Source organism: Selaginella moellendorffii, unplaced genomic scaffold (assembly GCF_000143415.4).
Source record: "Selaginella moellendorffii unplaced genomic scaffold, v1.0 SELMOscaffold_2, whole genome shotgun sequence".
NCBI lineage: Eukaryota > Viridiplantae > Streptophyta > Lycopodiopsida > Selaginellales > Selaginellaceae > Selaginella > Selaginella moellendorffii.
In genome coordinates this window covers 753672-767151 of record NW_003314263.1, presented here as the reverse complement: position 1 = coordinate 767151, position 13480 = coordinate 753672, and the positions used below count along the sequence as shown (strand labels likewise).

Genomic DNA, 13480 nt, shown 5'->3' with positions numbered 1-13480 from the left:
CACCCCCACCACCTCCACCACCATCGCCACTTTGCCCACCATGTGGGTATGGTCAGAAATGCTGCTGTATGTTTCCATCCTGCTTGTTTTTGTTCAAATGCTGCCCGATCACAACCGTTTGTGGATATGGCCCCCATTGCTACTAAATGTATTCGCCTGCTTAAGATATAACTTGTAAAAGAAAAGCTTGCAAAGACGTCTCGCTTCTGTGACTTGTCACTCTTCTAAGACGGACACCTAGCCGAAAAGAAAAGTTTACCCTGGCGGTACCTTCAAGCGATTCGATTTTCTCGCTCCCACGTTATCCATGCCCGCGCAACCTGTCGTAAATATCTCACTATATAACCGAGCAAACGTTCTCAAACCTTAAAAGTCTAGTAGCCATGGCGTTGTCTCGTCGTCACGTCCTCTTAGCTCTTCTCGCCTGTTGCTTCACACTAGTAGTAGTGGCTGCTGCATTCCCTCACCATGGTCGTGATGAGGATCGCGAGGGTCCCAACTTCTGGTACGCTCCCGAGGAGCTCGACCCGGATGCTGGCTTTAAGTTCATGTTTGATCGTTGGAGAGCCGAGCACTCGAGAGTGTATGCCGAGAGAGCCGAGGAGGAGCGTAAGTTTGAGCTCTTCAAGCGTAATGTGAGGATGCTCCACGACTACTATAGGAACCTCCGGCTCTACTGGCTGGGCCTGGACCATCTTCCGGACCTGGATCACGAGGAGTTCAAGCCTCGTCTGCCATCTCGGGTTGCTTCGCCTGTCCTGCGGACCAAAGTCGATCATTCTGATGAGCCTCCTGAGCCGAGGAGGCCTCCGTTTCCTCACGTTCCAGAAGCTGTCGACTGGAGGAAGGAGGGGGCTGTGACGTCCGTGAAAGATGTTGGTAACTGCACTGGTAAGAATGTAGCTTCGCCCTTCCCTGTTGCCAGTTCTCGAGTTACTTCCCTGGAGTTCTTTCTTTTCCTGCTTTGTCGAGATGTTGGTCTTAAAGTATTTCTCGTTCTTTCTAGGTGGAGGCTGGGCCTTTGCAACTGCTGGAGCGGTGGAGGGCCTGAACAAGATCGTCACCGGGAACTTGGTGGAGCTCTCGGCCCAAGAACTCATCGACTGCGATGTCTACAATGGCGGATGCGACTACGGCTTCCCGCAGGACTCTTTCGTCTACATTCAGAAAACGGGGCTGGAAGCAAGCGCCTCGTATCCTTACATCGGGAAAAACAGCACCTGCCACATCGGGGTGAGTTATAAGAAAAAGTGGCAACAAAGATGACTTACACATTTGCCTTTCAGAATCCATACAAGGTGTTCATCGATGGTTTCGACACACTGCGGGGCTCTCTGTGTGCTCCCGGAGTTTCAGCTTCCGATATTGAAGAAGAGTTAAAGATGAGGGTCGCACAGCAGCCAGTCACGGCTCTCATTGATGGTTCCTCTAAAGATTTTGTAAAATACACTGGAGTAAGTACTTCCGAAGTAGACGTTATTTACTGAAAAGAGTTACTTACTTGGGTGTTTGTTTGGCAGGGAATCTTCAAAGGGCCTTGCCACAGCACTGGAGACACTGGACTCACCGCAGTGTTGATCGTTGGCTATGGAAGCGACAACGGGGACGATTACTGGATCTTAAAGAACTCGAGAGGAACCAAATGGGGTGAGCAAGGATACATGAAGATTCAGCGTGGAACTGGACTCTATGGAGGCCGTTGTGGAATCAACAACTATGTTTTCTTCCCTCGCAAGTTCTGAAAGAACAGGAAAAGTAGTCGTCAGAACTTTCGTATGTCTATTTGAACTACTTCCTTCAGTCACTGTTTGGTCCAATGCCCATGCAAATGAAATATGATCAACAATAGTTACCAGTCTTTTGTTGTTTCACGAGGAAGAGCGAGATGTCAAAAGTTCTGTAGTCTTTCCATTACGAAAAGCGGTTGTTCAACAAAAATTCCCAAAGACATTGTTAAAATTGCAGCCATAGAGTTCATGGCAAAGTGTACTAGTGGCTATCTGAGCTCCCTTGAGAAGTTTCGGAGCGGAGCTTGCTTCAGCATTTCAGTGTCACTGGAAAGAAAAGAGAGCGGCTGAGTATCTATAGATCAATCAGAAGTTCAATTGAAGCTTACATCTTGATGTCTTGACCGCGGGAGAGCCGAACTTTCAGAGCTGCAGTAGATATTCTGCGATTCCAGCTTCGAGATGCCACACTGCAGTAACTTCATGAAGCAGCGCGAGATGAAAATTTCTGAATATTACTGTACCTGGTGAATTCTTCGTCAACGTAGACATCCAGTGCTTCAGTCGACACAGAAACGGGCCTGGAGGGCCTTTGAGGAATCTGAACAAAACGTTCTCAGAGCAAGTGCATGATCATCATCACTAACCTTTGCTTCATTCCATCTAGTCGGCTGTTGAACGTTCTCCTTCGTCCTCTCGGCTTGAGATCCTAAATTGGTCCAAACAGGTAAGGCGTGGCCTTGAGCACCGTTCTCATGCAGTCCAGGTACTTTCGATGCTGGATTAAGCTCCGAATCGACAAACACAGAGAACCTGCATGGGTCGAACCTTAGAACAGCACACATAGAACAGTCACATTTTACGTCTGCTTAGACAGCGGTGGCGCATTGCCCTTCGAAGGCTTTTGTGGAGGCCTGCTCGGCATGCTTCCTGAGCAGTAGAACATGTTAAGTGAAAACTCAAGCCACAAAACAAAACAGCCTACCTGTTCTTTGTCCAGATTGTGGAAGGACGAGGGATCCAAATGATCTGGCAAGCCCTTCGTCCACAGTGTCTTCCTCCTACAGTACCAACAGTATAAGCCGCATACACCGCATAAACGTTCTGAAACTTACAGCATCTGGTTTTGGTTTTCTAAGAGTTCGCTCAAGAAAGCTCTTGTATTTGATTTTCAGCTCCTCAACTGGCTCCGCTGCCCTGCCTCACAGAAAGTCGTCCAGGATTAACCAAAGCCTGCAAAGTCGAGAAATCATACGAACCTGGCAATACCGATCTGAAAAACTTCGTTAGCCTTGGATAGATTTTTGCACCTTTCCAGGTACGATGCATACGCTTCGTAAAACTGTGCGTAAGTCTGTCCAATGTCGTTCACCTCCAGAAAGACATAAATGTCCCGCGGATGAGTGCATCTGTCCGCCTGGAACATCGCAAGTTAGTTTTCTAGAAGCTAGAGCAAGATAAACAGGAAAAGGAAGAAAATAAAAAAGAAGAGCCGAGAAGCTAGAGCTAGATAAACAGGAAAGGAAGAAAAAAAAAACAAGAGCTTACATAGTCCAGCCATAGCTTGAGGTACCGCAAATCCGACTTATACTTTGAATCGTCGCAGAACGTTCGCAGGCAAAGCTCCAGCATTGGAAGAATCCCAGACTGACTACCGCCGGAAGGGAAAGCTTCCTTCGTCCACTCGATGCATCTGGAAAGAAATAGATTCGTAACGGGCACGAATCTATAGCGCATTACCTTATCCAGGGCTCCAAGGGATCATCGCCGACGTAGTCATCAATCTTCTCGAGCAAAATCCTGACCGAGAAAGCAAATCAAAACCAGGAAGCGCGCGGGCGGCAAAGAACTCACCTTCTCTGTTCGATCAGCACGGAGCGTGCAGGAGATTTATGCTTCGCCTTGAGCCCCTGGTTGAGCAGATCGACATTTTTCCGGCCCTTGCGGAGCGGCTGCACATTCTCCTTGCTCAGCTCCCACTCCATCGCTAGAAATCGCGTAGAAATCTCTGGGAGGAGCCTCCGGATCGCGCGCCCGGCCCGATGCTTCGACTGAAAAGCCCTAGAGCGATCAAAATCCCCCTCAACGGTAATATGAACTAGAAATCCTGGCCATCGATTCAAACCCTTGCCTTAGAGCTTGAATCGTGGCCGTTGATATGTACATTTTAAATATTCACAGCTTTCTTTCTAGCTATGTCTGTATAGCTCCTGAGCTCGCGAAGAGCTTCGCGAAGAGTGCCTGTGGCTCGTGAGCATTTGTCACGAGGAGGAGATTTCTCGATTGGAACCGCGGAGACGAGAGCTGTGATGAGAGCACCCGCGGCGGCGTCTCTCGAGACTTTTCGCTCGTCGTCGCAGGCAAATGGACAGACGAGTTCCTGCTGTTGATCGAGCTCGATTGGATTCAAAGGGCTGCTGTAAGATCGCTTCACAGCTGCTACTGCTGCTACTTCAGCCTGCTTGACATCCAAATCGAAAACTTCTTAAGACATCCAGCAGAAAAGAAGGCAATTCAAACGTAGGAACTCGATGAACAGCTCTTGATACAAACAAGCAAAAGATCTTAACACTCACTCTTACAAATACTGCAAGCAATCAATCATACACTTTCAAAGAAATCAGGAAGAACACGAGAGAAACCAAACGCTGGAGCAAAGCAAGAAAACTATCCAACGAAAGGAAAGAAACCGCTGGAAGAAACCAAAAACTCGAGAGCAAAGCAAGCAAAGTAGCCAGCGAAAACAAAGAACCAAACGCTGGAAGAAACCAGAAGCTCGATAGCAAAGAACAATCCAACGAAAACAAAGAAACCAAACGCTCGAAGAAACCAAAAACTCGAGAGCAAAGCAAGCAAACTATCCAACGAAAGCAGAGAAAAACCGAAAAACAGAAAGACTTACCGCTGGTATGTTGCTCGACATCGTCCGAGTAGCAGCACAGATCCTCCTATCCTTCACAGCAAAGTGTGGATTCTGGGAAGAACCACTAGAACCGCCGCCACCATCGCCACCACCACCACCAACGTAGTCCTGGATGATCTCCGAGAAGATGGAGTTGGTTCGCTGAATGGCTCTCTCGACGCTGGCAGCATCCGAGTACTTGACCGAGATGCACATCCGTCCCAGCTCCGTCTCCACCGGCGTGAGGTTAAACTTGCAAAGGCTCTTGTCGGAGCTTCCATGCCCCGTCACGCTGAGAGTGCTCCTCACTTTGTATGAGAGATCAAAGTGGCAGCAGCCGGGAGATCCTCGCGAGCTGGACGAGTTGAGCTGCTGGAAGATCCTGTAAGCCGGGAGGAGCCGCGTGAGATTGTAGAGCGACCGCAGCATGATGCTGAGCATTTTCATCGCCTTCTTCCACGGATTTTTCTTCTCCTCGGCCGAGGGTGGCGGCGCCGCCACCGATCGCCGTGAGAGCGGCGGCTTCTTGGCGGTGGCGGTCTTGTTCTTCGTGACATGATCTGGGCTTTGGGTGGTCTTCTCGCTGCTCTTGAGACACGCCCAGGGAACGCAGTGTACCACCCAGCGCTCGAGCAATGACTGGCTTTGCTGGGTCTGCTGGCTTGGACTCCACCGGAAAACATGGTCCTCGATCGCAGCGCAAGCACTGGAGCCGTGATGGAGCAGCAGCACGTCCACCACGATCGGCTCCACCACGCTCAAGTGGCATTTGTTCCTCATGGGAGAATTCACCAGCACGAGATTGAAGCTCTTGTTGGTGCTAGCGCTAGCGGAGGAAGAGCTCGTCGCTGGCTGCAAATACTTGGATGGGATCCTCGCGCCGAGGATCACATTCAAGCTCTTGACGAAGAATTCGGATACCATTCGCCGGCTCTCATCCTGCGATACTTTCCCTTCCATTGCCCTCTTCTTTCTGTTCTAAGCCCTGGGATCGAAATACCGCTCCTGCCTTGCAGCGCCGGGCATTTCTCGCAAGAATCTCACCTCTGGATGGAGAATCGCGGCCGGGGGAGCAAAATTGTCGCCTCCAATCCGCAGGGCTCGCAGCGGGACCTTGTCATAGATGGGGAAAAATTGAAAAACCCTCACGAGAGCTTTTCTTTGTGTTAACAAAGAGAAAGAAGAGAGGCGCTAGATATGGCGGCAAACCTAGCGGCGCCGCCAAATACAAGCAAATGGTTTCCCAAACCTAGCGGCGCCTCCAAATACAAGCAAATGGTTTCCCAAACCTAGCGGCGCCGACAAATGGCAAATACGAGATTTTTTCCTTTTATTCTCTCTCCACGACTTCTTATATCATATCTCTCGGCTCCAAATTTACAATCTCCTTGACGACTTGCGCTTTGTCCTGGTCGAAATGCTTGTCTTCTACAGAGCCAAATCATCATTGTTTGATCACACCCAAGAATCATAGAAAACATACCTTGCTCTGTCTTGAAATCGCTGAAGAATCGAAGTAGTTTGCTCCGATTTGCTACCAGGATGCTCACGATCTCCGGTGGCTTGTTGGTATTGGCTACGAACACCTGAGACAATCGCAGCGAGTGATTTAATCGATCATAGCAGCGCCATTTTTGCTCACTTTGAAAACGTGGAAGGCTTCGATCTGGATGTTTTTGCTCGGTTCCTGTGAAGGCCAGAACAATAAAAAAAACGTGAAGAATGTTGCCATGAAATCTTACCCGGAGAAGATTCATCATGATTCGAAGGTTCTCTTTTGACACGACATAGCGCATCATCACTGCAGTGTTTGATTTATCCAGGAGCATATCCCCGAGAAGCTAGCAAACAAAGATTTTGGTGGAGTGAACAAAAAGAAGCGTCTCAAAGTGATTGATACCTTGACAGCTTGTCTCCTTGTGATGTAGTTTGGAGATTCTAAAAGCCTCGTGTTGTACTCTTGAAAAAACTAGAAAAAGAAAGAAACACGTCAGGAAGACTTCGGAAAAAAAAAATATTGGAGAAGAAAGATACCCAGTCGTAGTTTCTTGCCAGGTACTCAGCCACAGTAGATTTATGTCTCGTAAGAAGCTCCTAAGGATCAAGGATAGCTCATCGTCAGAAACCAGTGCAAAAGAGCCTGCAAGTCAATCATGTAAACACATACTGGAGGGCAGCAAGCAACATTTGGAATCATCCATGCAGCAGGATCAGTCTAACAAGACCTTGAAACTCGCAGCGGCATCCGAAGCGACAGCAAAGTTTGCCAGCTCGATGTACTCGAAAAACTTCTTGAAGTGAGTGGATTCCAGGACGTACCTGTGAAGCCAACAGTTACGAGATAGAAAAAGGAAAACTAAAAACTAAGACTTACCGCGCCATGCTTTGATGCCGGATGCATTCCCGAAACATCGTCCCGTAGTGCAATGCAAGATCCGCATTCTCATATCTGCAGTATGAAAGAGCAGACAATAAACACAAAGGAATTTTAGAAATTAACATACCCAAGGATGAGCATGTCCAGCAAATCCTTGTTCCTTTCCAGGTATTCGCAAGCCAAGACTTTCGACTGGACTTGCTGCCTCTGTAAGTTCGCAACAATCTGGGTCACATCCTTTCGAGCCTGTTACACTCCCTTAAGTCAAGAAGAAAGCCTCCATACAGTCTAAAGATTTACCTCGAGCTCCAGCTTCGGTAGACAAACTATCATCAATCGAAACGTGTCGTGCTGGAAAATCTCCTGTGTGATTTGCGCGCACGAGTCCGGCGCAGGATCAAATTCATTGTTCCCATATAGCGAGATTTTGATGTCTCGAATGTTTTTGCACAGCTCCGCGATCTACACAAGCACACAACCATTCACATGTGTATAGCAAGAACTTTGAAAAAATAAAATACCTTTTCCTCTCTCTTGGAATCCTTGAGGGAGTTGACATGATCGAGCGCCTGGAGCAGCTCCCTCGCCGACCGCACTAGATCCGCCGGCGACTTGGATTTGTGCTTGAAGAAACCCTTCATGGCGCCGCTTATCCGCTAGAAATCCACCGCCGCGAGCTCCCCTCCGCTATAAATCTCCACACCAACAGCGTCGCCGGGGCCACAATGCGGCGCAATCACGCGCATTCCGTGATCCTCACACACTCCGCGATGGACAAATTTCTAGCACCAGAAGCCTGGAAAGATCGAGAGAGGCCAGAATCCTACCTAGCGCGAGGGCAGCGGCAGCGAACACGATCATGCGCTCCCCTCCTCCAAACCCTGATTATCAATCATAGAAGACGTCTAGCCTAGCCTAGCTTCCTTTGGCTTCAAAAGCCCGGATATTCTTGGGATCCATCCCTGGCCGTCGATTTTCGCTACTCTACGACGGCCAGGATGTGGCCACGTGACAAATAGAAAGGTACAAAAAAGAATCTAATTAGGTGTCAGGTTCGAATCCCAAGAGTCACCGATGATAGATTATGTACAGGGGTAAAAAGCATTGATCAAGGAGAAGTTCTTCGCGTCGCGTCACTGGCGAAGAATGGAACTTCGTTGTTTATGGGAGGCTTGCGACGAACTGGAGCGTAGTCTGTCCTCATTGTCTCCTCGAAATCGTCCTCGCTCAGCTCCTTTCTCGTCGATGGAGCGGTGAATTCGTCGTCCAAAGTCGCAGCGGTGGCGGAAGAAGCGTCACTGAGATTTGTTCGCTTTGGGGGACTGGATTCATACGCTCGATCGGTCACTAGCTCTTCCTGGAAAGGCGAAAGCGGTGTGAGAGACTTGGAAAAAGAGAACTTTGTGGGGGGCTTAACTGGTTTAGTCGCGAGCAGCAGCCGGGATTTCTCGATTGACTCTGTTGAATTGACAAAGCTGGGATTAAAAACGCCGTGCTCTTCACAGCATGTATTTACGAACCTGGAAAAGTCTGGTCGCATTTGAGACCGGTGGAATCGAATTTAAGACAGTTGCTACTAGTCTGCAGCAAAGACTATCCGAAATGAGGGCTAGAAAAACGAAACCAGCCGTGGCTTACCGTCGGGAGTGAAGCTGTCGAAGAGTCTCCTGCAAGAAGAAAAAACCGCTGTTTGTGAGACTTTGGAGGAAGTTCTTGCTTGAAAAAAACTTACCGTGCTGCTGCTGCTGTTTGAGCTTCCTACAGTCGGCCAGCTGAAGAAGAAGAGCAATGACCTGTAGAAGCGATGCGAATTTCGCCATCGCAGGAGAGGTTTCAGCTGGAGGAGCTCGGAGGAAGATGGCGGAGAGCGTCCTCGTTTGCTGTTTCAGAGATTTCTCTTTTATACTGCCGTCGTCGACTCAATTGATCTCGAGCATTCCCTGTTGACTGACTACTACCGCTACTATTCAACCCGAAGTTCCTGCTTCCTCAGAGATAGAATAAAGGCCCAGTGATGTATACTAAAATACTTTCACCTCGTCCCGGGAGGGAACTCCTCAATGTCTATCACTTGGCCTCTTACACCACCATGTTGTTCCTCCTGTTCCATTGCGTTGTTCACCGAAATCAAAGACGACGGTGAAGCTCGTCTCGTCGTCCTCCTGCTTTTCTCCTCTGTTTTTTTTTGTTTTCCCATCCAGTGCTTGCAGTTGGAACTACAAGAGTACCGCAAGCCGCAGAGAAATCTGTGGCAGCTGCATTAATGGTGCGCTCATATGGGCTGTCTCGTCCTTCCTTTTACGACCAAGAGTGGACCCGATGCCTTGCGTCTCCTCCTCTTTTCTTTTCCTTCCTCCTCCCTGGAAAATTGAATCGTCCAGACTTTCTCCTCAGTGCCAGCCCGGAGTTGCGTCCTCTGCATGGCTCAAGAATCCCACGTCCCCAGGCCACCTCTGCTCTATTCCTGTGACAAAGCGACACTGACTGTCCAATGTGCCTCGCATTTTCAATGAAATATCTCTCGCCACCCTGCAAGACCAGTTTTACATAATCTTATAAAAACCATCAGCATAGAAAAAAGAACCTGTCACCGCGTGGAGCGAAAAGAAAACTTGGAAACTTGGAAACTTGGAGTCGGACTCTCTGTCGCTGTAACAGAAGCGAAGTTACAGGACTCTCACTCAATCAGAGGAGCTTACCGCGGTCTTGGTCCTCACTGACAGATGAAAATCGCCTGGATTCCTCTTGACTCGGTTGCGACGAGCCTGACAATGATCCGCTGTATGACAAAGCACCGACTTTAGCGATCAACTAAAAGAGAAACAAGAGATGGTAAGAATTATACTACTTGACCACTGCAAAGGCTGGACGAGAACGCCTGTTGCTGCAGCGCCACACGTGAACTGATGTGAAAGTAATAATAAATAGAACGTGGAAAAGCGAAATCGTTCCTGGCACACAAACGCAGGACAATGTGATAGTATAGAAAAAAAAAAAGAGAGAGCAAAACAACACAGGCAAAAGGAAAGGATCCAAAGACCGTGGTATGTTTGCGAAAGAAAGAAACAAAGCTTAAAGGCTAGCTAGAAAACTTGCAATGTAGCATGAATCAGAGCTCTAGAAGGAACACAAGGAGAAAAAAAGAAAAGGATACGTAAAACGAGAGGACAAAAGCAAGAAGGAAAGAACCAAAAAAAAAAGCTGAGAGGGAAAAGTAGAACCTGTATGATCGCCATAGGTCGTAGAAAGCAATCCCAGCTTTGTCTAATTTGATGGAGCTATTCCTCTCGATCGCCAGGCCTCTCTGATACAACGCATAGAAAATATTATAAGAAAAGTGATGGAATGCGTTAGAGAGATTCACAGATCCCTGCTGACGAAGGAATGATTTGGAAGCATTCGCGTCATCCCAGATTTCTCAGCGTAAGCAATCGCGTATAGCATCGAAAGATTCGAGACTAGGAAATACGAGCAAGATTCGAGCCCCATCTGGATCGATGCATCGATCGATTAGGTCGAGAGCTACCTCTGATCGCCATCGCCATAGCTTCTTGGCGCCAAGAAAATATTCTAAAACCCTAAAAAGCATCATGGTTCTTTCTTTCCCACGGAGGCGCATTCTTCACTCGCAGATCGCCAGGGCAGGCCTGGATCGCATCGCGAATCTCGTCATTCGCATGTACAGCGTCTGCGGCAGCCTGCCCGATGCAGAGATCGTCTTCCACAGCGGCACCGCCCGCCACAACGTCTACTCGTGGACGATCTTGCTTCGAGCATTTGCCCAGACAGGGGATCTTGTCAGAGTCAGGGAAGTTTTCACGCGAATGGCTCTGCGCGATGTGGTCTCCTGGAATGCGCTGATCGCCGGGTACGCGGGCGCTGGGACCTCCCGCGGTCGCAGGAGCTCTTCGATTCCATGCCGGAGAGAGATCTTGTGTCCTGGAACAATCATCTCGGCGTATGCCCAGAACGGGCATTGCAGAGAGGCGCTGCGATTCTACCGGGGCTTGGATGGCGCCGGATTCCATCAGCTTCGTGACCGTTCTCGATGCCATTGCCGGGATGAGATCTGGGAAAGGCGATCGCCATGGAAGCGATCTGGCTGGGAATTTACACCCAGATCGCTGTGGGGACAGCGATCGTTGTGGTTTATGGAAGGACTGGCGAGGCCGAGAGCGCGGAGCAGTGCTTTGATCGGATCATTGGCAGGAATGCGATCTGCTGGAACGCGATGCTGTGCAAAGCGCGAAAGCTCTTCGTTCGAATCCCTTGCTTGGATGTGATCTCATGGACGACGATCATAGATGCCACACCTCGCCAAGAAGAGCTCCAGGAGGCAAAGGATCTCTTTGATTGCATGAAACAAAGAGATTTAGCGGTCTGGAATGCGCTTATCTTAATGCCCAAAAGGGGGATCTGTTCGAATGACTTCCGATCTTCGCTCCTACCCATGGCTTATACATGGATCCGCTACTTGAGATCTTTTATCAAACAAGTTACAAGAACGTCACCCTTTGGAACGCGATGGTCACAGTACTTGTCCAGCTTCATGGACCTCTTTGATTCAATGGAAGTAACAAGCTCACGACGTTTGCGGCAGATGCAAGGCCATGCTTAACTATTCTTCGATAGAGCAAACCTGCTTCAGCTCTGTTCGCAAGGTTTGGAAAGAAGCTTGATTCTCCATGGTTTTCAAAACGCTATGTTCCAGCTTTACCATGTCTTCTCCGGACGTAGAACCAGCCGAGAATTAATCGTGCTTCCACACTTGCCATACAAATCCACCATAGGGACATCGTTACTGCCATCGTTATCGAGTTGGTCTCTCAATGGTGCTGGTCCAGGAAGGCAGAGTTTTTGGGTTGGGGAAACCCATTCTTCAACAAGTGGAAATGGTATTGCTTAGAACTGCCATTTGATCATGAGCTTGCAACTCTAGTGGATCATGAGCAGGGCTATCGAGTAGTATTTCGGGTGCGTAGGTTCATGCAAACAGCAGTTCTCTACTCTTGGCAGCACCTTTGCCTTTTGCTTGTAGGCTTGCCACCTTTGCCTGTGTTCACAGGCTTGCAACCTTTGAATCTGATCCACCACAAGCTTCCCTTTGCCACCCTTGACTCTTTGCCACAACAAGCGGACATCCCTTTGTGGATTCCTGTTGGCGTTGTCCAAGGAGAACCAGCGGACGATCTTATGAATCGAGCTAAAATTCAAGTTTATATATTCTTAGAACCTTAGAACGAACTATAATTGGACGATCCAGCAGCAGTGGCATGGCAAGCTACCTTACAAACTCAGTTGAAAAAAGTAAAAGTATAGCGAAAATCTTGTAAAAATATAAAATTTGTAGAGAGTATCAGCAATTATAAGCTTTTGATCCCAGATGTTGCTTACACTTGCCATCAAACGCAGATCACTTCATCAGGTTCACCGTTTTGGGGCACATTTCAACGCAGGTGCCAAAAAGGTTCTTCTTGCAGCAGTAGTGTTTCTTGGATGAGTCGCACATCTGTAAGCAGCCACCTATTGCATTCTTGAGGCAGCAGAAGTAATTGATGTTGGAGTCGCACTTCTGAAGACATCCAAAGGCGTTCCTCAGGCAGCAGTACGTATCTTGGAGGCTTGCATTATTAACAAACGGAGAAGCAGTGGCGCATAATAAATATCACAAGAACAGCTCATGATCACAACAAGAGGGATCATAACGTGATCTATGTTACCGTGTTTGGAGGGGATGACAACATTGAGACCAGCAGCCTCGTTACTACCTTCACGAGACCCCTCAACGATGTAAGTCACATCGCTCTCCTTGTCAGTCACTAGAACGATATCTGCAAGTTAGACAAACGATTTGCAAGAATGCGGACACGTATGCTGAGTGTTGCGAGATGCATTGGCTACGAAGAGCAGCAGGCCAACGAGGAGGGCGGAAAGAAGAAACACTTTGGCCATTCTCCTTGAACTGAACCCAGAAATGAAAATATAAAGTTTTGCATCTATTTATAAAGGGGGAACGCCTGAAAAATATCTTCTAATGTTTCCTCCTCTGATTCCCAAAATTGGTTTTTCTTCGATCCCAAGATTATAACGTGTTAAAGTATTTGTCATGGTTTTTTGAGTGATAACTCATTGCCATCTGTTTGCCAAGGTGGAAGTCACAAAACCCATAGCAAGTCGTTTGACATCAGCTGAAATATACATGGTTGGTCTCAAGTATCTGGCACCCATGAAAATCGATATGCGTATCACTTTTTATTTGATTTGTCAGCCTGGGTTTTGTTATTTTAAACAAAGTGCTTGCGCTAAAGCCGAGTAAATGATCGATGGCATCGTCTAGAAAACCTCTAGAGCTTCTTGGTAGCATCATGTCTATTTCAAAATGGAATAAGAATGCAAGTCAATGTCACTTATGGTGAGAGGGATCTGTTCTCTTTGGCTCAATTTGTCCACTTTCTCATCATACAAATGAGCCCT

General features: G+C 48.1%; 5 protein-coding genes across 5 annotated transcripts; 1 reads left to right on the top strand and 4 right to left on the bottom strand.

Moving 5' to 3' along the window:
- The first annotated feature begins 349 nt into the window (after positions 1-349).
- LOC9660747 (zingipain-2) lies at positions 350-1858 on the top strand. Its single transcript, XM_024690056.1, has 4 exons — positions 350-891; positions 1007-1233; positions 1287-1454; positions 1521-1858. The coding sequence occupies exons 1-4, from the start codon at positions 384-386 to the stop codon at positions 1740-1742; spliced, it is 1125 nt and encodes a 374-aa protein (XP_024545824.1). The 5' UTR covers positions 350-383; the 3' UTR covers positions 1743-1858.
- Positions 1859-1886: 28 nt separating this feature from the next.
- Positions 1887-3772, bottom strand: LOC9660746 (mitotic spindle checkpoint protein BUBR1). Its single transcript, XM_002962337.2, has 11 exons — positions 3582-3772; positions 3468-3527; positions 3276-3420; positions 2987-3144; positions 2843-2924; positions 2713-2788; positions 2591-2657; positions 2375-2540; positions 2252-2328; positions 2117-2197; positions 1887-2054 (listed from the first exon to the last, which is right to left on the bottom strand). The coding sequence occupies exons 1-11, from the start codon at positions 3710-3712 to the stop codon at positions 1997-1999; spliced, it is 1101 nt and encodes a 366-aa protein (XP_002962383.1). The 5' UTR covers positions 3713-3772; the 3' UTR covers positions 1887-1996.
- Positions 3773-3821: 49 nt separating this feature from the next.
- LOC9660745 (autophagy-related protein 13a) lies at positions 3822-5742 on the bottom strand. The gene is made up of 2 exons (XM_002962336.2): positions 4630-5742; positions 3822-4185 (listed from the first exon to the last, which is right to left on the bottom strand). The coding sequence occupies exons 1-2, from the start codon at positions 5587-5589 to the stop codon at positions 3895-3897; spliced, it is 1251 nt and encodes a 416-aa protein (XP_002962382.1). The 5' UTR covers positions 5590-5742; the 3' UTR covers positions 3822-3894.
- A 191-nt stretch (positions 5743-5933) lies between these two features.
- LOC9660744 (putative MO25-like protein At5g47540) lies at positions 5934-7916 on the bottom strand. Its single transcript, XM_002962335.2, has 11 exons — positions 7528-7916; positions 7307-7468; positions 7134-7252; positions 7004-7078; positions 6855-6948; positions 6664-6723; positions 6530-6598; positions 6372-6470; positions 6272-6316; positions 6113-6215; positions 5934-6057 (listed from the first exon to the last, which is right to left on the bottom strand). The coding sequence occupies exons 1-11, from the start codon at positions 7645-7647 to the stop codon at positions 5981-5983; spliced, it is 1023 nt and encodes a 340-aa protein (XP_002962381.1). The 5' UTR covers positions 7648-7916; the 3' UTR covers positions 5934-5980.
- A 112-nt stretch (positions 7917-8028) lies between these two features.
- Positions 8029-9521, bottom strand: LOC9660743. The gene is made up of 5 exons (XM_002962334.2): positions 8739-9521; positions 8645-8673; positions 8527-8587; positions 8424-8464; positions 8029-8363 (listed from the first exon to the last, which is right to left on the bottom strand). Exons 1-5 carry the CDS (start codon positions 8824-8826, stop codon positions 8115-8117), a joined length of 468 nt encoding a protein of 155 aa, XP_002962380.1. The 5' UTR covers positions 8827-9521; the 3' UTR covers positions 8029-8114.
- Positions 9522-13480: the final 3959 nt, after the last annotated feature.